General features: G+C 53.0%; 7 protein-coding genes across 7 annotated transcripts; 1 reads left to right on the top strand and 6 right to left on the bottom strand.

The window, feature by feature from the left end:
• Positions 1 to 257: 257 nt before the first annotated feature.
• G647_09760 (uncharacterized protein) lies at positions 258 to 1,102 on the bottom strand (the record flags this gene model as incomplete). Its single annotated transcript, XM_008725753.1, has 2 exons — positions 258 to 855; positions 924 to 1,102. The coding sequence occupies 2 exons, from the start codon at positions 1,100 to 1,102 to the stop codon at positions 258 to 260; spliced, it is 777 nt and encodes a 258-aa protein (XP_008723975.1).
• A 548-nt stretch (positions 1,103 to 1,650) lies between these two features.
• Positions 1,651 to 3,483, bottom strand: G647_09759 (uncharacterized protein; the record flags this gene model as incomplete). The annotated part of the gene is made up of 4 exons (XM_008725752.1): positions 1,651 to 2,060; positions 2,202 to 2,491; positions 2,547 to 3,030; positions 3,081 to 3,483. The coding sequence occupies 4 exons, from the start codon at positions 3,481 to 3,483 to the stop codon at positions 1,651 to 1,653; spliced, it is 1,587 nt and encodes a 528-aa protein (XP_008723974.1).
• A 1,334-nt stretch (positions 3,484 to 4,817) lies between these two features.
• On the bottom strand, positions 4,818 to 6,236 carry G647_09758 (uncharacterized protein; the record flags this gene model as incomplete). The annotated part of the gene is made up of 3 exons (XM_008725751.1): positions 4,818 to 5,276; positions 5,327 to 6,120; positions 6,182 to 6,236. The coding sequence occupies 3 exons, from the start codon at positions 6,234 to 6,236 to the stop codon at positions 4,818 to 4,820; spliced, it is 1,308 nt and encodes a 435-aa protein (XP_008723973.1).
• An 804-nt stretch (positions 6,237 to 7,040) lies between these two features.
• On the bottom strand, positions 7,041 to 9,408 carry G647_09757 (uncharacterized protein; the record flags this gene model as incomplete). The annotated part of the gene is made up of 2 exons (XM_008725750.1): positions 7,041 to 8,816; positions 8,863 to 9,408. The coding sequence occupies 2 exons, from the start codon at positions 9,406 to 9,408 to the stop codon at positions 7,041 to 7,043; spliced, it is 2,322 nt and encodes a 773-aa protein (XP_008723972.1).
• A 1,024-nt stretch (positions 9,409 to 10,432) lies between these two features.
• G647_09756 (uncharacterized protein) lies at positions 10,433 to 14,511 on the bottom strand (the record flags this gene model as incomplete). The annotated part of the gene is made up of 2 exons (XM_008725749.1): positions 10,433 to 13,566; positions 13,617 to 14,511. 2 exons carry the CDS (start codon positions 14,509 to 14,511, stop codon positions 10,433 to 10,435), a joined length of 4,029 nt encoding a protein of 1,342 aa, XP_008723971.1.
• Positions 14,512 to 16,761: 2,250 nt separating this feature from the next.
• Positions 16,762 to 18,745, bottom strand: G647_09755 (uncharacterized protein; the record flags this gene model as incomplete). The annotated part of the gene is made up of 3 exons (XM_008725748.1): positions 16,762 to 18,175; positions 18,228 to 18,678; positions 18,733 to 18,745. The coding sequence occupies 3 exons, from the start codon at positions 18,743 to 18,745 to the stop codon at positions 16,762 to 16,764; spliced, it is 1,878 nt and encodes a 625-aa protein (XP_008723970.1).
• Positions 18,746 to 20,808: 2,063 nt separating this feature from the next.
• Positions 20,809 to 24,341, top strand: G647_09754 (uncharacterized protein; the record flags this gene model as incomplete). The annotated part of the gene is made up of 2 exons (XM_008725747.1): positions 20,809 to 23,854; positions 23,902 to 24,341. 2 exons carry the CDS (start codon positions 20,809 to 20,811, stop codon positions 24,339 to 24,341), a joined length of 3,486 nt encoding a protein of 1,161 aa, XP_008723969.1.
• Between the last annotated feature and the right edge of the window lie 853 nt (positions 24,342 to 25,194).

Here is a 25,194-nt window from a genome sequence, read left to right as displayed (position 1 = left end):
TTTGGCTTCGATCGATGGGGGCAGCCAGTGCCGTAATCGCACGCAGTGAGCCGCCAGCCGCCAGATTGGCAACCCATAGGGCGAGGAGCTGGTTATTCGTGATTCATCACACTCATGATACTGCCAGTGTGTCGTCCAGTTCGTCCAGTCGTGGGCTCCTCTTGACCAAGCTGTTCCTCTCCAGACCCTTCGTCTCATCCGCACCACGCGTGCTGGAACCCGCTCACGTCGCTTGTGCAGCATGTCGGTCCAGACAGTCACCGCAGACCCATCATAACCTTCGCTCCATGCTTTCTAACCACATCCTCCATCTTCCGCCTCACTTCTCTACACCCGTCGACAGCAGTCGCCAGCATAGCCTCGATCTTCCCACTACCTGTCACGATCTCCACTCTCGACTCCATCATCAAAACCGAGACTTTGTCTTCCGCACCCTCGCCACCAGAAACAGTCGCGATGGAGAGATATGCCAATTCTTGCTCCTCTGCCGTGTTCAGGTCCAACAACGGTTCGGGTTTCGCTTTGGAATCTTCGGTGGGTACGATGACGCCGCAGGTCACGGCGGAGAGGATGCTCGGCATTGGGACACCGGCGTCGACGAGTGCGAGACTGGTGGCGTTGAGGCAAGCGACGAGGAGTCCTCCGTCGAGGCTGAGCACGTGTAAGGAGACGGAGATGGTAGAGCGTGGGTAGAGGTGTGTAAACAGGTGCGACTGGAATGCGGAGGAAATCGTAGATTGGAGTTCTTGAATGCGCTTGTCCGCACGGACGCGGCGACGGCGATCCATTGTTGCAAAGGGGGCGACGTTGATGTCGGTCTCAACGAGGGCATTTTTGTTGTCTCTCTGGCCACGCCTGCGGAGGGGACGTTGGTTGTTAGCTTCCTCCACGAGCAGGGCGGGCCTGGTAGAGCTCAATCATACCCTTCTCTTGGACCGGCCACAGTGCATAGCACCATCGTGTTTCCGAGGGTCAATAAGCTTGAGCCGTCGCTGGCGGGTTGCGTCGAGATCGAAGCGGTGATGCGCCGCAGCTCGTTCCATCTTCGGCCGTCTTGTCGGAGCAAGGTCCGGGAGTACGTCGAAAGCGTGTCTAGCGGCATCTCGACGGAATGTGGGAGCAGTGTGAGAGGTAATGAGCGGATGAAGAAGCCGGCAACGGCGCTGGCAAGTAGCTACCTTGCATACAAGTACAACTGAATGGTTTGTGTATATGTGTGTGTTGTGCAAAATCTGGGGCTACAAGTAGTAGAGAAATGCGGCTGGTTTGAGTGAAATCTGATTGGCGGAATCATTGTCATCTCCGCATGTTCCTCGCAACTGGCTCGCTGGACCATCGTGGCCATGCACACCCACGCGGAGCCAACCCTCGTGCTTTCCAGGTTGAAGCATGCAGGGGGCTGAAGGGATGTCAAACGACATCTTCTCCGGAAATCTATACAGACATATGCATAAATGGCTGCCGACCGGCGAGTATGGGTATTTCTTGAGCGTCTTGATTCAAAGCGAGCACCTCAGCCGACTAGATTCTTGTCTTGGTTGCACCTAGGGTGTCTTGATTGCACCTAGGGTGTCTTGATTGCACCTAGGGTATCTGGCTCGAATGATCTGTCTGTGTGCCAGGCTCAACCCGTCTCATCGTCGACTATATTCATGCTTTGCTGTCGGGCATCTCCTCGACATGTGCAGCCTCGCTGGTCTTTCGCTCACCCAGTTCCTTACCCATCGCCTCAGCCGCATAACTCTCGACATTGGAGCAGACGTAATGCTTGAATTTCCTGGCCGGAACCCGGGCCTCAAACATCTCGTGAATCTCTTCCAGTGTGCGGTCTCGGGTTTCAGGTAGGAAGAACCACGTGAAGACCACGCAGACCATGTTGCTCGCAAACCAAATGTAGCCATATTTAGGGCCCCAGTTGAATTTGGCAGGATTGATGAAGTACGGTGCGCTGAAAGTACCAGCCCAGTTACCCAGGAAGTTCATTGCCGTGGCCAGGCCGAACGTGAAGGCTCGGAGATGGTTGTTGACGTACTCGCCTCCGAGGAGCCATGCATATGGAGCTAGAAAACCAGTTAGATTGTGCTTCAACCAAAGTCGAGAGACAATATTCGACCAAGTGTAGGAGGGGGAGTCGACCAATCAGACGGCGAGGCTTGGAACTCAGGGGAACAAGGCTTCGACCAATCAGGAGAGGTGCTTACCATATGCGACATAGAAGAACGTGAACAAGGAGATGAATGCCACGACAATCTTGCCGGTGGACTCAGTGCCCGGACTCTTCGTCCAAACAATTGCCGGAACCAGCTGACAGATTCCACATGCAAAGATGCCAACCAACATCACCGTGCGGCGGTCGACCAGTCGCACAAAGCTGAAGCTGAAAAGAACACCGATCAAACCGATGCAGGTGACCATGACCGAGTATGCGAAGGCGTTCTCGACGCCAGCAATCTGCAAAAAGTACGTGGTGTAGATATTCACCCAGCTGGATCTGTTGTCGTCGTCAGGTCAGGAACTCGAGACAACGGACCAGGAATGACACTTACCCGTTGGCGGAGTGGAAGCAGACGACGGCGATAGAGAGCAGTGTTCTCCGCAAGTTTGTGCCACGCCACATCTCCAGGAACAAGGCTTTCTTGTTCTGTTCCAGCTGTTCACGAGTCGACTGTCGGATTTCGTTCAGTTCCGCCTGGAACTCGAGCTCGTCGATGTTCGAGTTTCGAAGTTTCCGTAGTGATGCCTCTGCAGCCTCCTCCTTCCGTTGTGTCATCAACCATCTCGGAGACTCAGGAGCGAAGAAGTACATGAGCACAGACTGGAGCGTCGGCGCTACGAAGAAAATCGCCAATGGGATCTGGTATGCGTCTCGGCCGGGCATGTCGTGTGTGCCGAAGTCAACCGACGCACCGACAATCGAACCAATAGAAAGCATGACCTGGTACACGGCAAATGCGATACCGCGCAGATGAGCAGGGGCGGCTTCGTGGACATATAGCTGAGCGAACGTCAAGAACCAGCCGACGGAGATACCTGGGGGCGGTCAGCACGAGATGTATTGGGATGTCATGCGTGAAGCGTACCTAGAAGAAGTCGAGAAAAGTACAGCGCTCCCTTGCTGGTCGTTCCCAGCTGGATGGCCGTGGCGACGTAGTTGAGCAGAGCTGCTGCCCACAGCCCATGCCTCCTCCCGAACTTCATGCTGAACGGGCCGACCATGAGCGAGGAGAGGAACGTGCCGATGGTCATCAGCGACGAAATGAGCTGCTGCACCGTCGGATCGATGTTCCATCTCCCCAAGTCTTCAGAGTAGTAGCCGAAGACCTGCAGGAAGCCTGGCATGGACAAGAAACCACCGACAAGTGCATAATCCAGACCATACTGGAACGTCGACAACGTGGCAATCACACAGATGACGAGACATTTGGAATGGCTTCGCACATCGAGTTTGAGAGGGTTCGCAGATATGGGAGCACCGCCAACCATTTTCGCTGATTCAAGGTGTCTGTGCCTGGAGAAAGAGATGTGACCACAGCCGTGCCGGAAGACTTGTGCCCAGGGCGAACGCCAGCGCTCATATACTACCACAGTCCTTCACGGATGACCATGCCTTGGCTCCAGAGTCCCTCTTCCGGAAATTGCAATCTTGGTGTTGGAGAGAGGTCGTGCAAGTGCAGGATATGGAGTCCAGCCGTATGGAGGAGCATGGGGAAGCTTCGCGGAGAAGATCCATCACCGGCTGCTCACCCATTCACATCTTTCGACACTCCTGCTGATGCCCAGCCACACGGGGTTTGACCGGGCTAGCCTCTTGGTATACCTCTGTTGGCTTGACACTCCAACCAGAGCAATATGGCGATCACGCAACTGCCGAGCGGTGTGGATGTGTGGTGGTTGGACTGATTCGAATCCCACATCTATCAAGTCTCCAGCGACACCCTTTCCGATGCGACGGTGGCAGCACTGAATGCCGAGTTCTGCGCGCTCCCTGCGTTTTCGCTTGTCTGGACAGGCTCTCCACAAGCTTGGAGCAAGCTTCTCCACAAATCTTGGACCCAAATAAGCAGTCCGAGTATTCTTGGTGGCTCGTCAATGAGCTCGTCTTTGTCCGTGAGCCGGAAAAGACGGGGAGCACACGTGGCACGCCGAGACGTGCCTTAGCCGAAGGTTCAGACGGTCGAGGACCTGAAGTTCCACGTCGAGCTCTGCTTACACAGCACACATGTAGTACCGGACGCTGAAGATGTTCACCTCTGGTCGACGCGCGTAAGACATTCTACTCCGGTCACCCAATAACTAGTCAACCAGAGGGATAATGTGATCTCAAAACCGATTTGTCCCTCTAACAGAATCTTTATGCTACAGTAATGCTGCAAGCAGCTACAGTATGTCACATCTGAGTTCGTCAAATGCATGCTTCCAACTAACCATACTCTCGAAACCCCGGTCTTCGAGATCTATGTGTGCGCCTCGGAAACGGCACTCGTTTCCTGCATTGTGATGAAGAGGTACACCCATCCAAACTACTGTAAACGACTTGAAGCTGGCTGGGTACTTGTCCCAAAAAAACACCACAAGCGAAGCTTGATTGAACAGCAGCAACTTGCATGAAATTTGAGTTTGATATACGCCGTGTCTATTTGCGGACATACACGCGAGGCGACCTATGCTGCGTCTGGCATGCTCGCATTTGTAGGTATAAACAGAGATGCGGTTCTGATTTCTGCTTAACATCCCTTCACGTCGCACACGCCTCCAGGGGCGATGTGGAGTGAGTTACTGTTGAGGACAAACACCGTCTCACCCATTCCTTTTTGTGATCAGCGATACACCGGGGGTGCTTGGTTATTGACATAGCTTTGGAGAGGAATGCCGCCTTGGCCGTACAAAGGTAGTGGCGCTTCACCGGTGTACGAAGGTGCTTCGGCTTGACCCTCCCGGAAGTTAGCCGCCGCCGGTGTGTTCAGGGGCGCTTTTCGTGCTTGCTGTCGACGTCTGAAGAACAGGACAGTGCCAACGAAGATGAGCATCAAGACCATGGCGACGACAAAAATGATCGTGGCACGGTTGTTGCCAGCGAAACGGAAACCAGAAATGCAGTTGAGCAAACCCAATCCCATGGTGAGAGGGCCAAGGACTCGATGTCCCTTCATGATCTTGGCCGGTCGCTGCGTTTTCTTGTAGATCCGATGTCCAGTGAAGCCGACAATCCAGGTGATGATAGCGAAACCAACGACGACAAAGCCGATGATTTGATGGGGTGCTGTGAGATTTGGCGACTGCATACATTAGTTTCGTACACAGACCAGGCGCGGGAGACTTCACTTACAATGCTGTCCCTTTTGCTAAGGGCAATTCCCACACCCGCACCAAGGATTGTCATGAGCAAAGCGAGTGACTGAACACCCCAGTGCATCCACACCTTCTCGAAGACGCGCAACAACAAGAGCCCTCCAGGGAAAACGATCAAGAAAGCTGCGACCATGAGGAAGGCATGAAATCCGGTGGCACTACGGAAGCGGCGCTCCCCGTCGATGGGAGCACCATCGGTGATAGTTTCCGAAGACGAGCTCACCAAGGGAACACCACCAGCACCAGTGGCTGCCTTCAGGTTGATTTCAAAGAAATTATAACCCTCATGCTTGGAAATTTGAGCACTGACATCGTCTGAGTTGAGCGTCCCTGATGAACCAGCAGCCCAAATCATGGCTTGGCTCGTGCTGTCAATGTTGATCTTTCCACCATTCCAGCTGCGGCACTTGTTGCATTTGGCGTTGACGACGAAGGTGCCGTCGATAACACCACTGCCTCCGAGGACATCAACCTGAACGTCATTGGTGTGCGTGGGCATGACATGACCGGTACCAATGCGAGGGCTGACCGTCACGTTCTTTCCATCCTGGGAGGCGTATGTGACAAACATCAGGGTGCCCGCCATTCGTTCCCCTAGGCCAAAGGCTGCCCATGTTTGATCCGCGGGTGCTAAGAAGTGGAAGAAGAGAGAATCCGAGTTGTCGTTTGGTACGTTAATGGAGACGGTGATATTATCATTAGGATCTGGTGACGTGCCTCGACCAACATATGTCGATGCCGGAACAGCAGCCTGCGCGGAAAGGAAGAATGCTATCTGGGGTTAGCGACCAGAGTTCACCGAGAAATTTCGTCGAGGGTTTACTGAACTTACTGGTCAGAAACAGGCCGGTCAGTATCCTGATCTTGGACAGGGATTGTATCGACATGATGCGGATTGTGCTCTTATTACTGTACGTGTATTCCGAACCGGGAGGAAATGTATACTCAACGCGCCGAAGGACGGACTGAAAGACTGAGCAGTCGGAATGAAAGGCAAATGCTTCGACTTTGCTGGCCCAACGCTGGGAAGGAGGGAGGTGAGAAAGGGAAAGGAAGGAGAGAATCGAATGTCAGCACCAAGCGTGGGATTGGAATTATCACGAAATCCATCAACGACCGGCTGGGCGAAGGCGCATGTTTGGGGCAGAGGCGGGTTTCAGATGTTGTCTGAAGCTGAAAAGAGAAGCCCGTCCCCTGGGAAAACACCTTGCACGTTTTAGGGAGAGGTCCCTGCAGAAAGGGTCAATAATGAGGACAATCTTCCACTCGATTGGCTCGACGACAGGGGATTCTGGAGCACCCCTTGACGGTGCCTGGGGCTCGGTCGCGCCAGCATGTCCACTCAATCCACACAGCCGGGCCCTTGACGGGCTCCGAAAGCTTAGCGGAGGGGCTTCGATAGCCCAGCACCGGAGAAATCGACAGAGTTGACCAATGGCTTCTCAAGGATTATTCAAGTTGGCGCTTACTTCTTGTCAAGCCACAACACATCGAGCGCATCAGACCCCGAAATAGATCTCCGCTGACCGCCACAACCGTGGCTCATTGGCAATCTTGTGTCCATGAATGGCCCTCTAGCCGTCTTACCTGCGGGATGTGATCTCTGTCGAACAGGCTGACGGTCGAGAAGACAGACGGATCTCATTACTGTGCCAAATGTGGGTATAATTGTACATGATTTCGTGAAGACGTCAAAACCATTCTTCCTGAATATTTGCGAAGTATCGCTGGAAGGCGTCCCCACGAACGGTGAAGTCTCCCACCGATGGGGACCAGCCGAAGTTGAAGATTGAGGACTCGTTGATGCCGAATGGCACGTGTTCTGGGGTCCAATTTATCCCGACACCGCTGGACGTGTCCTGTGACATGTTGCCAGTGTCGGCACGAAGTGACTCTCGTGCTCGCGGATCCAGGCTCATGCCACGGCTGTGAGGTTGATCGCTGCTCATGCCAAAGGAATCCGTTGCATTGGTGCCTCTGTTTCCTGGATAGTCCTGCATGAAGCGCTCCATAGGAGTCGGATTGGGTACGTCCGTGAATGGCGTATCCAGGCTTTGCTGGAACTGTATTCCCTGGCCCTGTTGCGCGGCCCTCCGTGCCTTGGCCTTCGCCATGAGGTGTCGCAATGGTTTCCACAACATTCCTTTTTGGTACTTGGAACTCATCATTCGCTCATCATAGACTGATTCAATCGCTTTCCATGCTCGATCAACGTCTGGACCAGGCGGTCTCGTGCATATTTCCGACAATGCGAACGCAACCGACTGCCATTGCATGTATGTCCGGAACAACCAGCCCCATTTCGCCGTGTTCTCGTTCTTCTCCAGTAGGTGTGAGAACTCAATCACCTCGACCGAGGTAATAAATACTCGATCACGGATCTCTGGAGGCAGGGATGGCTCTCCACCGCTGACAAAGTAGGCACGTGGGTGATGGACAATCAGCCACATCTTCGCCAGGATTAGTCTGGCTACCGTCGCTGCAACCCAGTATATGGGCATGTTCATGTCGCAGTGCTGAAGGTACTTCTCTTCAAGCCTGCGGTGACACTCATCGATCAGCCGTTCCTTCTCTTCCAAGGACAGTTCTTGGTCGTGGAAAGGGCCGTGCCCCACTGGAGCGGTAAAGTTGAACCGACGGGAGAAGACACTGAGTTCGTAGCGGATCAAGCAGAATGTCATTTCAGTGGCCCCGATCCTTTCCTTGGGGTACTCTTTCATCCCGGGGTATATGTCATCATCGTTGAGATTTAGTGGGACCTTCGTGTCATAGAACTGTTCCGTAAATGTCGGGTCGACACCATGATCTTCTGCTGAACGGTTGTCCAGGAGTGATATCTGCCACCAGAGTCTGCGTCTCATCTCGGTATCAAAGGGATTGAGTCCGAAATTGGTTCCGTCACGATGGATCCCCAGCGCCTGTGCCAGATGGAGGGCGAGACCTCCCAGTGCCCATACTAGTCTGGAATCGTCACAATGCCTGACGGAGATTAGGAAAAATGCCAACGCCTGCAAACACATCAGACTCGAGCTGTTCAGGAAATCCGCGCGAGCCAAAGCTTGCTCGGTTGCGAACCTGTACTTCTTCAGGAGAGATTGTTTGTCTTCGACCAACAGCTGCTGGCACTGCTCCGGTGTCAAACTGACTACAGCACCAAAATATATGGAGAAGAGCAAAGCTTCTGCTGGTTTCGAAACTCGATCAAGGCTGCTCGCCGCATTGATCAGGATTGTTTTGGCGGTCGGGCGGTGTAAGATTCGGACGATCGGGTCGACATTCTCCTTGAACACTTCCCACAAAATAAAGATCTGGCTCGGACTGGGATGTAGCTCCCTCAAATCATGCATGGTCGAGGAATAGCCAAAGAGGAATGCATGGTGGTTCATTTGCCGGTCAGTCTCTGGCGAGTGGAGTGCGTCCTCGTCGTCGGTAGTCGATGGGTCTAGCAGATCTCGCATTTCCGCAATCTGGGCAGTCGTTAGCAGGCTCATGGCACCAATGGCGCAATTATACCTCGTCACTCATGCCCGTCCAAAATGCATTACTCACGTAGCGACTGCGATCCTCGCTGATAACCAGCCGCCCCAATTTCTTGTCGATGGACTGTCTCTTTGCATCCGAACGGTCAGATGACGGTGAGTCGCCTGCTTGCGCGTCTCCGAATCGCGCTCGAATGTCTGCAGACCCCGTAAGGGTGGGTGAGATAACTCCATTCTCATCGACCTGGGCACCTAGACTGTGGACCACGCCTTCCAGCCTGCGCAAGCGAGCCAACAACTCTGCATCGGGCGGCTTCCTAGACTTTCTCGGTGCTCTGCCAGGCCCCGGGAACACACACTCGATCCCAGCTCTTACGCAGTTTGCGCACGGGTTTTCTTTATTGCACCTCACTTTCCTGCGACGACATGTGACACAGCTTCGAGGGTTCAGGCGAGGCACGGGAAGGTTGGTGGCTGTCCCGTTCTGTGTCTCCGAAGGGGGATCGGCGGACTGGTGTTCGCTCTCGCTCTTGTTACGCTCGAGGCTTGTTTGTGCGCTTTCTTCGACGGGTTGCGACATCTTGGCTACCTCGGTGCCCGCGATTCACGTTGAACTCATCTTGGTAGCGGAAGGGTGTGCTCATGGGGTCGAAGTAGGTACCGCGCTGAGAGTTGAGCCAACTGAAGGCCACATAGGTAGGGGTGGTCAATCCTAAAGATGTGTTGGAGGAAGAGTTATGGCCATGCACAACAGGAAGTGCATTTTGTGTAATCGATCTGGATGTGGCTATATGTTGCAGATGGGCGCCGGAGAGCCGTACACCTCGTACAAACTCCGGCCCCTCACCTGACGGAAGGGGCAGAAACATCAACTTCCTCGCACGAACGGACTCGACTATCCTTGTGATTAGCTCTTCGCGGTTTGGCTTCGTCGCCAGAGCACAAAGAAGGATATTGCTTCAAACGGATGTCGGAACTGATCTATCTCCAGAAATGGAGGCACTTGACAAGCACTGAGCCGATCGTCTTGTCTTCTTGGTTACTCTCTCCAGGAATCCGGAGAGGTCAGCGCCAGTTGCAGAAGGTGATTGGAAGTCTCATTGATGCCGGAAGTACTTTGCCGGCTCACATGCCCCAGAAAATCAGGCTAAGCTCGTTCCTTGCAGTTCCAGAAGAAATATATGAGCGATTTTATCAACCTCGCTCCGGCTCTATCAGAGCTTCTCAGCCTGGTCGAGAAATCAAGGTCGCATGCATCTGGCCTCGGCCCTATCGTCCTGGAATATATGCACTTCCCCTTTGACCTTCCTGCCTGCCGTGCGGAGGCTGCGGCTGCACGGAGGAAACCCACGCCATAAAACTCCTCGGAGTTGGATGCGTAAAAGACATGGAAAAAGCGAAGAGAATTTCTCAGGGCAAACGTCCGTGAAATTGAAACCGCATTACACCTCGCTCCAACAAACTGAAACTCCAGAAGCATGCTTTCGTCATCGCTGGTGCGTCGAGAGAGAATGAGTCATAGTCCGGCAACAACAAGAAACTTGCTCATGAACTGTGAGATCTTAAGAGAACCTGATCATCCCGATTAGCGCTTGCCTCTGGCTTCATCCCGACCATGACATCGAACGTACACTGCTATTAGCCACCGACATCGGATCGAGCTCGCCGTCTCTGTCCACCGACGGACTCTCAGCGCTGCCGTGGATCACCGATCCCGACGTCGTGATAGACCTCTCACTAAAAGGAGGCCTCAGGCTCGAGCTGGGATCCTTTGACTTGCGTGTGATTTTCAGTGGTAATGCCGACGGCCTATCCTCTGCGGCATCACTGTTTCCGTCCCCGATTCCGTTGGCCTTTGAGCGAGCTTGCTCGTGGAAGATATCAGTCACCCGGTCAGAAGCTACCCGCAGAATCGTTTGCATAAGCAAGTTCTGCTTCAGTGGTTTCGACAGATACTCATCCATCTGTGCTTGTATGCATTTTTCGCGGTCGCCCAGCATGGCGTGCGCCGTAAGCGCGACAATAGGTGTCCTGGGAAGTGCTTGCTCCTTCTCGTATTGCCGTATCTCTCGGGTGGCTTCGAATCCACCCATGACCGGCATCTGGACATCCATGAGGACAATGTCGAAGCGGTTGTTCTTGATCGCGTTGACGGCTTCCAACCCGTTGCCGACCACAGTAACAACATGGTTGTACTTCTCCAAGATCTTGATGGCGACCTTTTGGTTGACCTCATTGTCTTCAGCCAGCAGAACATTGAGCGACTTCTTGTAGTCTTTGATGACAGGAGTAGACCGCCCTTCTAATGCTGGTATGAGACAGTTGCCGAGGTCGATCAACTGACATGGTGTCGTCATGTAGGAGGCTATGCCAAGGTCAAGTACAGTTTTGAGGCTGATAGACACAGTCGGGTTCAGAAGAACCATTGGAATATACTTGAACTTGTCAAGCTCCCGCAGCCTCTGCGCAGTTTCGAGCTCATCGATGACGATAACGTCATAACCCCCGTCGCTGTTCCTACCCTTGCGGTCAACAGCAGCGATAGGATCCGGGACTTCAGTCTCGCTTTTCACGACCTGAACATGAAGCCCAAGCTCTTCAATCATATCAGGAACACGGTCGAAGAAATTGGACACTCCCTTGTCGACCACCAGGACTTTATGCTTTCGGAAAGGATATAGTTGTGAGCTGATGACACTGATATCATCTGTCGCGTACTTGACGATGCAGGAAAAGTGGAATTCGCTGCCGTGGCCGAAATCAGACGTCACCCAGACTTGACCCCCCATGAGGTTGACCAGGCGCTTTGAAATGGACAGTCCAAGCCCGGTACCACCAAACTTTCTTGTTGTGGAGCCATCGGCTTGCTGGAAAGTGTCAAATATGAGGTCCAACTTATCGGATTGGATGCCAATGCCTGTGTCTGAGACGACAAACTCGAATGGGAACTCATCGGTCGCACAATTGGAGATGAGGTCTCTGGATTTCTTGATTGTGACCTTGACCTCTCCTTGATCGGTGAACTTGATGGCATTGCCTACCAAGTTGAGGATGATTTGCCGCAGCCGGAAGGGATCGCCAACGACGTAGTCCGGGACAGAGTTGTCCACATCGAAGGCCAGGCACAAGCTCTTCTCATTGGCCTTGACAGCTAGGGACTTCAAGGCGTTGAAAACCGTCCCGCGGACCGTGTACGGTATAGCTTCTATGGCCATGCGGTTGGCTTCAATCTTGGAGATATCCAGAATGTCGTCAATAATGGTCAGGAGACTGTTAGCAAGGTTGTGGACGGTGTTGAGCATCTCTCGGGAGTGCGGCTTCAAGTCGTCCGTGTCAAGTGTGAGCTGTGTCATGCCGATGATGCCGTTCATAGGGGTTCTGATTTCGTGGGACATGTTTGCCAGGAACTCGGACTTCGTTTGATTCGCGAGTTCGGCAGCTTCACGGGCGGCTGTATTTCTCTGGATGCTGTCTCTCAAGTTCGAGATCATTTGATTGATCTTTCGCTTCAACTCGTCCATCTCGCCAGACGCGTTGACACTGATGAGCTTGGAAAAATCGCCCTCGGTTGCAGCGTCTGTGATTTCTCCGAAAGCACGAACCTGAGCAGTCAGGTTTTCAGCCATAGTGTTGACGTCCTCTGTGATTTCTTTCCACCGCCCGCTGACATCGTGAACATTAGCCTGACCACCCATCTTGCCATTGACGCCCACATCTCGCGCGACCCGTCTTAGTTCGTGTGCAAACGTGGCTAGTCGGTCTACCATGTTGTTGATGGTGACCTTCAGGGTCAAGATCTCTCCATGAGCCGGCACCTCGATCTTCTTGTCCAGATTTCCTGCGGCGATTGCTTGTGTCACGTCTGAGATACTTCGCACCTGATTTGTCAAATTTGAGGCCATCGTGTTCACGTTGTCTGTGAGATCTCGCCATTTCCCTTGGACGTTGTCGACCTTTGCCTGCCCACCGAGCGTGCCGTCTGTGCCCACTTCCCTCGCCACTTTGCTGACCTCGAACGCGAATGTGTTCAATCTGTCAACCATAGCGTTGATCGTGATTTTGAGGTCGAGAATCTCACCCTGCACATTGGCTGTGACCTTCTTCGACAAGTCACCGTTGGCAACCGCAGTGGTAACTGTAGCGATTTCTCGCACTTGCGTCGTCAGATTCATGGCCATGCCGTTGACGTTCTCGGTCAGATCCTTCCATGTGCCCTCAACATCATGGACTGTCGCTTGTCCTCCCAGGACACCGTTGGTGCCGACTTCTTTTGCCAAAATGGTAACTTCCTGAGCAAATTGTTGTAACTGGTCAACCATATTGTTGATCGTGATCTTGAGTTGGAGTATCTCGCCTTTACAGCTTGCGGTGACCTTTTGAGTCAAGTCGCCTTTTGCGACGGCTGTGGTGACACCTGCGATATCGCGCACTTGAGTAGTAAGATTGTCGGCCATGGCGTTGACTGACTTGGTCAACTCGTTCCAGGTGCCCTGAACTCCTTCGATCTGTGCTTGTCCACCTAGAACTCCCTCGGTTCCGACGTCAGTGGCCACCCTAGTGACTTCGGTGGCGAATGTCCTCAATTGGTCCACCATGGTGTTGATAGTATGCTGCAGTTCGAATATTTCGCCCTTTGCGCGGCTTTGCACCTTTTGGCTGAGATCACCACGCGCAACGGCCTTGGTGACTGTCGCAATCTCTCTGACTTGATCGGTCAAGTTTGCTGCCATGATATTCACTGCAACGTGTCAGTACAAGTCATCGAAAGGCACGAGTCGAGGGCAATACCATTATCGGTCAGCTCTTTCCAGATACCGTGAACGCCACTGATTTGGGCTTGGCCACCAAGTATACCTTCGGTACCGACCTCGCGAGCGACACGCGTCACTTCGCTCCCGAAGATTTCAAGCTGATCCATCATAGTGTTGATCGTCACCTTGAAAGCTGCGATTTCATCGTCCATCTCGGTGGCTTGAATCTGCACGCGTTTGGACAGGTCGCCATTGGCTACCTGAGTGATAATACCACCAATCTCACGTAGTGCCTTTTGAAAAGCTTCGTTGGCTTGCTGATGTTTCCGCAGTTCTCTTTCCAGGATTGAGACGTCTTCGTTCTCCACGCGCATGAATGCTTGTTTAGCCTGTTCTTCGGAATTGCGCAAGCCTCGACTGATCTCTGCAATTGTATCTCGTTGGCTTTTTATCTGCTCCGCTTGCCTTTCCACGTGTTCCCGCAGAATGCTGATATCATCCTCGCTGACTGTACGGTCGGATGTCGAAGGGGGGAGGGATTCTCTCGCGGCGAGCAGGTTGTTGACGCGTCTTGACTGGGTGCCATTTGAAGCGGCTCTCTCGGTAGAGTCTGCGGAGAGATCAGTGCCCGTGTCTCCCAAAGAACCTCGAGGTTCGGTCGGGCGCCCAAGAGGTGAAGTAGGACTCTGAAATTCACCTGGTGTGTCTGGAAGTGAGCGCCCGACAACGTCCGCTCTGGATTCGAGATAATGTATGCGCCTTGCGAGAGCCGCTATTTCAGCTTCGAAGTCCTCTTTGCTAGCCGTGTCATCGCCGGGCAGCTTGTAGGGCGGCAACTTCAAGCCATTGGTGTAGGCAGAGGCAGTCGAGCCTCTAGCGAATCCACGCACAATCGCCGCTGCGGCTGCTAGGGTATCGTCCGGGCGAGCCATGGACGGCGCGGAAACTTCTATAGATTGTCCCTCCTCATGAGTAGCTGGCGATACGTAATGGTGGCAAGCCTTTTCGGAGTGCCAGATGGCCCTGATCTTGGGCTGCGTCCAGCAGCGCACACAAAATGGCCGGAGAGCCACTTTGCTCGGTGATGGGGAGAAACGTTCGATGGTCGATAGAGGATGCGGGCACTGGCGGTCAGGTGGAACGAAAGTTGAGTTGTATGGTAAGATGGGATACTTGATCAATTTCCGAGGGAAGACGCTGGGCTATTGGCCGACGTGATACGCAGGACGAATGTGCCCAAAAAACGCTAAGTGACAAGCGGATACACAGGCAGGGTCTGGGCAGGGCGGGATGGATTCTCGGGCTGCTCTATTGTCACTCTGATGGCACTCCGTAGCGTGCGCTTCGCAGAGAGCTTGGGGAGGGGCGACGGAGGAACGATAATCTAGGTGAATAGGAGCCTTGACAAGGTAAGAGCAATCTCAACCACGGGGATGGTTCGTGTTAGTAAGAAAGGGATGATAATAATACTGTAATGTGGTATAGAAAGGTATCAAAGGAACCGCAGTCTCCTGAGGGCGAGATCATCGTCGAAGGTGCCTAAATGGTAACAACGGCCACACCAAGGATACCGAGCGACCAACAGAGGCGGGCTTTCACGAGCCACAAGCACCGCAGTGGCAGCCCCCGATGTTCTGGCTGGGGCAAGGATGGAGCCCGGCTAGACAATTGGCTCGTTAACATTAACGAGGCACCCACTTGAGGGGTTGTCACCAAAGCAGACCAACATTTTGCCCACAGAGGAGTAGCGAGTTGATTAGCGGTCCAAGCTCAAGCCGACAAAAGATGCCTTGCTATCCGGCCTCAAGACGATTATCGCCTCGCGCCCGCCAGTGTGGCGACAATGTTTGTAACGTACAATGCACACTGATATGCGGGAACCACGAACAGATCCTCCGGAGCGATAAGTACCCAGCATGGATTTTTGCTACATAGTTTCAAGTGCAAGCGTAAACAGTGTGGCCATTTGCTTCAACATCGACCATCGCGGCTTTCATTAGGTTCCCGGGGTCGCTTTGTGCGATACAGCCTACTGGAGATCTGCGTGTGCGAGCGCCTCATTCCCAGTACACGAACACTTGTCGACTGAACCACGTGCCAGATATCAAAGCTCAAGGAGGTATGCTACATTACCATAGATTTGGGAAAGTATGTAGAGGAATACTGCTGAACGTTCATCTAGAACACGGAGTAGGTGAGGATGCCAATGTGGCAGACAGGGATTGGGGCCAGACCTCGTTAGTGGGAAGGGTGCGTCATTTGAGCTTCCACCATCACCACCATCTGTGGCGACGGAAAATCCAGCATTTGACGCACGTAGAAACGAGCTACCACACATGGATAAAAACCATAGACCATGTCACCATTTGAACGCAGCACTCGAGTGCAACCTCTTGAGCAACAATCCGACCAGGTACACGGTTTAGAAGACTGTAGTGACTTCATGTGTTGTGTCAACAGCGTTTCTGCTGAGCAGGAGATCGGATGTGATCTAATTTTCGAAGGATGCATTCTACGACAGTGAGGACATAGGCTGGATACATCGTGAAGCTGTGACGCTTTCCAGGTACAAAAAGTTGTATCTCTTCCGTCGTGAAGTCGTAGTTGAGCCGGACGGCGTAGTGTTTTTTGCTGCATTCGCTCGGACTGTTGTCTGACGCTCGCACTCCGGGCTACACCCTGAACTGCAGTAGACCCGCTAACGACCCTTGCACATACTGAAACTCAGATCACCATCGTTAGCTGTCACGGGGCGCGGTGCAGTCGTTTCAGACCGTACACCGCTCCACTTTCAACCTCCCTCAGAGGCGGAAGGTGTCGTACTATGATGCCATTTCTCGCCAAAAGATACAAGTAGTTTGAGCTGGGGGTTCTATACCCCGTTCTGGTGGATTGTGTGAAGACATATGGAACCGATTACATATGTATGGCATCCTGCACCTGCGATCGCCTTCAATCGTGAGGGCACGGCAAGGCAAAGACGAGTAGCAGGGCAAGCCGCACATTCCTTGGAACTTTCGGGGTGTCTTCGTAATTATTAAAGACTGATCTTTAGAACCGCTCCGTCGTACCCGCCCCTATTTTTCGGACAAATTCCTCCGCAGTCTTGTAATACATCGTCGAAAATCGTTCCTGGCTGGTTCATGGCTTCCGAAGCCTTTAATGCAACACTAAACTAGTCATCATAGACTGAATCCCTCTAAAGCTTCCAGGAACCCAGCGATCGCTCCGGCTCCAAGCAGACCTTTGGTAGCACTTTCTTTGAAGTTTTGTCGGCTCGATTTCTCCCTCGAGTGTCTTTTCTCGTCGTGCGCACGTGTTGGCATGCTCTGCTGCGACATCCGCGACGGTGACCTTGCGGCCTTACCATCCTGTGAGCCTGGTCGAGGTGGTAAGCCCATTCGTGTGGTCGGCTGAGTCATATACCGTGAGCTTGCAGAGGAGGAAGGGTACGGGGAGAGCTGTTGAGGCTGCTGAGGCTGTAGAGGCCCAGTATGGCGGGGAAAGCCCACCGTCGGAGAATGACCGTATATGTTTGGACCGTTGAATGTCGGAGCTGGTAGCAAAGGCGAGGAAATGCTGTGATGTGCCATGTTCTGCTCCGGTGATGCCCAAGGTCTATGTCCAGGTGGATGATATGCTGGAGAGGACAGTCTTGATGCGGTGGACTGACCTGATGCCACGGACGGCTGAGTAGATGGGGGACGGTTAGTAGAGCCACCATTGTTTCCTGCCACCCATGCTGGTGGTTGAATTGCTGGTATCGTCGGATTTTGCGCTGCGGCAGCACTGCCATCGGGTGCTTGCACCTTTCGCTCCCCCGTGCGGCTGCCACTACTCCGTCGCCGCGGCTTCGGCTGAGCGATTTCCTGCTCAGAGGGAGATGACTCGGATCCGGAGTCAATGACATGTCGTCTTGAAGATCTTTTTTTCGAGCTAGTGCTGCCTCCTGGGGAGTCTTCCACGTCGCTGCTCGCCGCACTTACACTTGGCTGATAACCAGAATACTGCTTCCGCCGTTTGAACGCCTCATGCCGTGCAGAAGAAGAGTTGGGCTTTCTCCAGTCGGTGGTGGTCCCCTCTAGATAATACCCACGAGCGCCATCTTCCCTTCCTCCGAATCTATCAAAGAATGCCATGTCATCTTCATCTTCGGTGAGGTTGTCGACCGAGGGCACATACTTCCCACCTGAGTGCCGGTTATGCCTCCTTTCCCGGACCTCGCGCCAGATCGTCCACCTTTCCAGTAGCGGATCAATTGCTTGATTCGAGACTTGCACCATGTCCCGTGGAGAGTGTTTGATCTGATGGAGAGTGTGGTCCAATTCACCCAAAGAAAATACCGGGAGCCTGACCAAAGCATTCGAAGTGGCATGATCGAAGGCAGAGCCATCCGCTTGCTGGGGCGACGGCATCTCGTCCAAGTTCAAACTATTGAGACTCGCGCGCCTATCCTCCTCCTCCTCCCTCTGCGAAGCCTCAAACAGAGTGTCCATGTTGCTCATCTGCCAATATCGAACAATGACTGCATTTTGGGCCACAGCACGTTCCTGATTGATAGCTTCTTTCTTCACGGCGACTACTTCTTCCGGGTCGCTGCATGCTCTGTCAGCGCTCGTCCTGGGTTTGAACTGGGGTTGTCTCGAACCTTCGGGATGTGGACGCCATCAATCTCCCCAGCTGGAGGATCTGCAGCATCACCGACAGACTTAATTGCAGACTCTCGATCTGTGCAAGCAGGTATGTGACTCGATGTTTCTTGAATGTGCGTTTGAACCTTTGTTGAACTGGGGAAGAACTTGCGTCGTCCGTACGTTGCGCCGTGCGCACCCGTTCCAACATCTCATTGATTTCGTCGAATGCTCTTGTGCCCTCATCCGCTATGGACTGAGCTGTCTCGACCGCTTCTTGAGAATGGACCGAGTCCACGGCCTGCAGAACTTGGCTGGTGTGTTTTAGCATCATCGAGAACAAGGTAACGCCCTTGGAGATGGCTTGGACCTCGAGCCCTGCATTTGCGACGTCGGAGCTGACAGCGTTGAGAAGCAGGGAGAGTTTAAAGCCATCTGCGGCAACGCGGTTGATAGGGGCGACGCTGCCTGCGCGATCATCTCAGTATTGACCTGCTCATGCGGACAGCCTCCATGACGTACCTGGCTCAGCCATCTTAAGTGCAGATTGGCGCGGAACTCGGACAGAAGACGCCTACACTCTTGGTAGGGGCAAGCTTCACCATGAGAGAGCTCAAGGATGGGTTGATGAGGGAGGCCGTAGCATCAAGACATCGTGGTATGAGGAGAGCAGTTGACACTCAGCGTAGTAGAATACGAGGCTGCAAAGCTGAAAAGGGAAGACAAGCATAGCGGGGAGACGAAGCCACGAGTGGCCTAAAGTCGAAAAATCGCCATGGCGCCACAAATCGATGTGTCGTTGATCGGCAAACCTCAGCTGAGTGCACGCAAATCTAATTGTTGGGGATCTGACGGCTCTGATGGGCTGGGCTGGGCTGCAGTGGCTGTCAACTGACTGCAGGCTGAAGTGTCTGGTCTCATCATATCGTTGGTTGACACGCCTTCGAAGGGCGAAGTCCCAGATGCCAAAGGTCGGCTTAGACTGAGCAAGACTAAGATGACTACAGGTATTGGTGCGCGCACAGGGCCAGACCCTTCGATGCTGTAATTAAGAGTCTGTGCAAGAGGAGTTAGGAAAGATACCAGCTACTCTCTCCAAACGGGACATCGAGGGTTTAAAAATGCTCAATTTTTGATCTCACCGTGGACTTGCACGGTGAAGCCTAGAGCCCTCCTAATGCCATCACAAATCGAGAGTTAGGGTTTCTGTGCCTGCCTCGCCGCGCAGAGCCGCGGGCAACTGTATTTCGCCTTGGCTTCTGGGGAAAGCGGTGTACACAGGACACAGTGCAACACGTACCGAAATCTGTGGTAGAAAAACTTGAGAGAAGAAGGCAACAGTTGAGAATATTATACCTTGCATAGTCGAAGCCAAATCATTGGCTGATACCATTTGACCTTCACCTAGTCTTCGTTGCAGGTAAGCCGTATCTACTCTGGCTGAAGATGAGTTTGCTTACGAAAAGGGCTACCTTTGCTGGTTTTCCCATCGCCGCTGCAAATGCTGTGTCTGAAAGCGCTGCAAGCCCGGGGGAAATACATTTCAACCATGATCAGAGTTGAAAGGTGGAGCTTCGGAGGGGCCGCTCAATTACGCAGCCAGGCACCATTTCACTCGTTGCAGGCTCAGCCGCTTCTTCTCCAAGTGCCAACAACGAATTAGGAGCATATTCTACAGACTATGGAGGACCCCTCGGGACCTGCAGTTACCTCCGTTCGGAATGTGGAAATGCGCTTCCTGCCATCGAGAATCATGCTTCTAAATACTTACGCGTGCTCGCGTTCCCTGTGATTGCGAGACGCCGCGAATTGTGTGTCTTGCCTTGATCAGTACGTGGAATGCTATTCCGTCGAGAAAGTCGGTGGACACTCGACAGCCCCTTTGAATCAGCGTCTTCTCGCTTAAGAGTCCTCACAAGGATCGTGGCGTTGCCCGTCATGGGCTTTCGGTGTCGCTTCCTGCATGAACATGGGCGACTTAGCCATCGTGTTAACTGAACCACTCGTGGTCGCAGGCTAGTTTTGCCGGGGCTCGGCAGCACCACCAACCGGCTCGTTCCCACCTGTTGATCAGATCGATTCTCTTTTACCTTTTGCCATTTGCCTTCCACGCTTGGGTACCATACATCTGGGTCTGCGGCTGTTCGAACCAGTCTCTTGATTCTCGACAATGATCGCCTGAGGTTATGTTGCGCTTGGCTTTTGTCTCTCTCCTTGTAGACATTACCTTTTGCGCCGTGCCCTCCGAATAGCCGGTCTCGAACGCAAGAACCCCATTCTCAGGTCCCCTCCATCCGCTGTCCCATTAGCCACCACCCACGACTTCACCCATCAGCCTCCTTTGAGCTTCGGTTTTGCAAATTACCTGCTGTCTTCCAGAGGGTGCAGATCTTCCTGGAGACCGACGGTCCCTTCACACCAGCTCCCGCTCGACCCCGGAACGTTACGGGCTTATTCCATTAGGCCATCTTTTCCTCCTCACGGCGGCTGGCATGCTGCGATCATGACGAACCGAGCGTGGAGCTGATCAACGACCGAAGTCGATATTGGTTTCTGAGAGGAGATGCAAAGAGCAGCACGGGTGATCATACCTCCGCCATGCGGATCTCGATACGGGAGCAGCTTGGGCTGCTTGTCCTCTTTTGCTCGCTTATGTCTCTTATGGTGTTGGCCCTGGCTGTCTGGTTTCAAAATTACAGCTTCATCACGAACATTAGACTGTCCGGCTTGTCCCTGGCAGCGTCCTTGAAATCGGCACAAATCTCAAGTGCCTTGCTATTACTCGATTCGCAGTCGAGACTAATTAGCACGCGACTTTTGATACAAAGTGCATTGGGAAGATATAACTCTGGAAACACAAGCAACGAGAACTGGTCGCGGTCTGTCAGTGACTTTCAGGGCGCCCTTGCCAACGGCAGCACACTCGTCCAGGCAATTCTGTATCCGAACGCATTCGATGGCAACCAAAGTGCAGTTGACGGCTTGCTCAATGTCACGGCGATGGGATTGAATGGGACCATCAAACTGCCCTACAACTACCCAAACGGTTCAGCGGTGTATTTGGGAGACCCTGGCTTGGGATATCCGCCATCATTGTATCCTAACTTGACATATGGCTCTCCAAAGCCAGGAACCAACTTCTCCACCATTTATTACCAGGGTCGAATTGTCGATCCCGACGACACGCTGTTCTTGGGGCCCCTAGTCATCAATGAGACCTACTCCCTTTTGTCATTGACAGTGCCGCTGATCAACAACACGTCTCGCTCAGATGTACTCGGATGGATGACTGTAGTTGCCAACACCAATCTGATCTTGGCGATTCAGCAGTCACCTGAGGGATTGGACAAGACTGGAGAGACCTTGCTAATAGGGCCAGCCACGCCGAATAATCATTTCGGACAGCAAATCCGCGGCTCCAGCAAGGAATATGCCGCGGAACAAGACGTCAGGTTCATCTTGCCACCTCCAAGCAACGCAACTCTATCCAATCGTCACCAAGCACGGAGTGGCATCACCAATTCTTCTGATCCATTCCGCATGTCACAATACCCGGCCGTCGTATCAGCCTGGACCAAACAGAACAAGGCTATCAACAATGCTGGTGCATATATTTCCACGCGCAACGAGGACGGGACCAAAGTCTCCGCTGGATATGCCACCCTGTCGACAAGATATGTTGACTGGGTCGTGGTGGTAGAACAGTCACATCATGAAGTTGTGGAGCCTATCCTTCACCTGCGTGATGTTGTACTGATCTGTGTCTTCTCCGTGACGGGTCTCCTCCTCTTCGTCATGTTTCCTATGGCTCACTATTCTATTACTCCGATCCGTCAGCTGGCCGCAGCCACAGCTAAAACTGTGGAGCCCTACCAGCCTGACGATAACAGCGAGTATTCGAGCACTCTGGGTCAGCGAGAAGTAGAACCCGACGACAATCTGGGCGCGGACGAACGGGAAATCGCGCGGAAGGAGGGCTTCTTCGGTGTGCTCACGAGGATCACGAAGCCCAAACAATCGGAACGGTCGAACACCCCGCGGCGGCGTAGAACGTTCAGAATACCGCGCAAGGTTCCGGAGCGCAAGCATTTCGTCACTGACGAACTGACTGAGCTTACGCGAACGTTCAACGAAATGTCTGACGAATTGACGATGCAATATGAGCGCCTCGAAGAAAGAGTCAGGGAACGCACAGCGGAGCTCGAGAAAAGTAAGAAAGCTGCCGAAGCCGCTAACCAGAGCAAAACACTTTTCATTGCAAACATATCGCACGAATTGAAAACACCCCTCAACGGTATCCTGGGCCTCACGACGGTCTGCATGAATGAAGATGATTTGGGGAGGATACGCTCGACACTCAATACCATTTACAAGTCGGGGGATCTGCTGCTCCACTTGTTGACGGACCTGTTGACTTTCAGCAAAAACGAGGTCGGCCAACAGCTTTCGATCGATGAAGCCGAATTCAGGTTGAGTGATTTGAGCACCCAACTGATTCCAACGTTCGAAAAACAAGCCAGAGAGGCGCAGGTAGATCTCAAGGTCCTCTTCCTTGGCACGAATGATGCGTTTGGTGACTCGTCTGACGCTTCTGGCGAGAAGCTGTATGGACCCGTTGGAACAGGCCGCGTTCGGGATATGTGTTTGTGGGGCGACAAGAATCGGATACTGCAAGTTTTGATGAACTTCGTCAGTAACAGTCTGAAGTTTACACCGGCGCATGGCTCGGTCACGGTTCGGGTGCGGTGCACCGGGCTGGTCGAGAACGTTCCAAGTCGAGCCGGCAGCGCACGGAAATCGTCACTGGCTTCCCGGAAGTCCAAATCATCTAGCAACAAGCGAGTGCGTATGTCGAATGGTTCTCTAGTCGCTCCCGAAGCCGGAGAGCACGAGAAGAATCACTCGAACTCGAACTCGAACTCTGGCGAGGACTCGAAACTTAGCATCACCGTGGCTGGCGGTACTACTCATATCTCCAAGGTCGCCGAGAGGCAGAGGTCGATGTCACCACCTCCCGTAAACACGAAAGATTTGAGCTTTGAATTCGAAGTTGACGACACCGGACCAGGAATTCCCCCCGAACAACAGAAGATGATCTTCGAGCCCTTTGTACAGGGCGACCTAGGTCTCAGCAAAAAGTATGGAGGGACTGGACTTGGCTTGAGTATCTGCGCCCAACTAGCAGCGCTGATGGGTGGTGATATCTCTCTTGACAGTAAAGTCGGGATCGGCAGCAAGTTCACCATGCGAATTCCGCTACGCTATGTCGCCGAACGGTCACCGTCAATGGCGTCTTCGACGCACAGATCGCTCTCGAAGGCTAGCAGCCTGGTCGGACAGCCTTTACATGACTCACCACCTGAATCAAACATGCACAACCATACCGGCTCCACGACATCCCTGCCGTCTACGCGGGACGACCAGCCCAAACTGGCGGACGTACCTCGCATTGTTGGCTTCACTCAACCCTACGTTGCCAAGGAGACGAAAAGCACCAATTCCCCCGAAGCCAAGATCAATGAGATGAAGAAAGTAGAAACGGAGGCTGCGCAGAAAGGTCGGAAGGTCCGGGTGCTGGTCGCTGAAGACAACCAGATCAACCAGGAAGTGGTACTCCGTATGTTGAGGCTGGAAGACGTCTATGGTAAGTTCGTCATCTTAGAATAGCGCTTTCAAGACTAATTCGTCCAGACGTTACCATTGCCAAAGACGGACAAGAAGCATTCGACAAAGTTCGAGAATCCATGGTCAGTGGGCAAAGGTTCGATCTGGTGTTCATGGATGTGCAGATGCCAAATCTCGATGGCATTCAATCGACCAAGCTCATTCGAGAGATGGGATTTACATCGCCTATTGTTGCACTGACGGCATTCGCCGAGAAATCCAACGAGGACGAGTGTATGGCTTCCGGCATGGACTACTTTTTGGCCAAGCCGATACGGCGACCGGCGCTCAAACAAGTCTTGAAGAAGTATTGCGCTACAATTCCGGAAGAAGAAAACGAAGGCAGCTCAACTGCTGTGGCTCGCCTGGGCCAAAATCAGGAAGTTGCCTTGAGCAACGGTCAACCGGCACGAAAGCGACCTGATATTGGAGTTGTAGACACTGACGACGTCTCGCCTCTATCGTGACCATCGATATTGGATGCTACCATTAGTCGGTGCTCAGTCTCCCAAGGTGCGTGAATGCCGAGGCGTGATATTGCCTTGTGTTACAGACCCGAAGAGGCCGATATGCCCAGTATATGCCTGACTGGCCATGTGCGGCGAATTCCCTCAATGGTTGAACTTGGTTGTGGCTGGAAGGCTATGCATAAAACAGCGACGGCGCAAGGAGTCTGGCGCTATCTTGATGGTACTTGGTGTCCTGGGATGTTTTTGTGTATATCATCATCTGAAAAAAGGACGATATGAATGGCTCATGGTAGCGACAGGGGCAATGACCATCATCAGCTTTGTGGGTTTTAACCAAGCAGTGGGTAACCCAACATGTTACAGTAACAAGCTGGTTGATGAAGGCACGCGATGATCTCACATTGCTCAGTATTGTCGCTTTTCTTCCTACTTGAATTTTGCCTCTAGGCGACGCATCCAGCATGGCAGAACTCAAGATATCCCGCCCTCTGCCCTCTTTCGAATGTCCGCTATGTGGTTGACTGTTGTGACTTGGCTAGGTCAAGTTATTCGATGCTGGCATTGTGTCAATTGCCCTTGGATCCTTTCATTGGCTACACTTCGTTCACGCTACTGCAGGCCCAGTACGGAATGTGCGGTAGATCGATCTCGCCTCCAGATCAGATCTCCGATTGACATCACCACCAACGCCGATCAGCGACCCATTGCTCGATTCCAAGGAAGCACGTTGTCTGCCAGATCACCACTGCTTGTAGCTTTCAACTGCTCTATGCTATTGCGCGGTCAGCGTAAAATTTTGAGGCATCACGACTTCAGGATAGCACCATTTCTGTTGTGTGTGTCGCAGCGA

The sequence above is a fragment of the Cladophialophora carrionii genome (assembly GCF_000365165.1).
Source record: "Cladophialophora carrionii CBS 160.54 unplaced genomic scaffold supercont1.11, whole genome shotgun sequence".
Taxonomy (NCBI): domain Eukaryota; kingdom Fungi; phylum Ascomycota; class Eurotiomycetes; order Chaetothyriales; family Herpotrichiellaceae; genus Cladophialophora; species Cladophialophora carrionii.
Note: the sequence above shows the minus strand (reverse complement) of the source record. Positions and strands in the feature narration are given on the sequence as shown.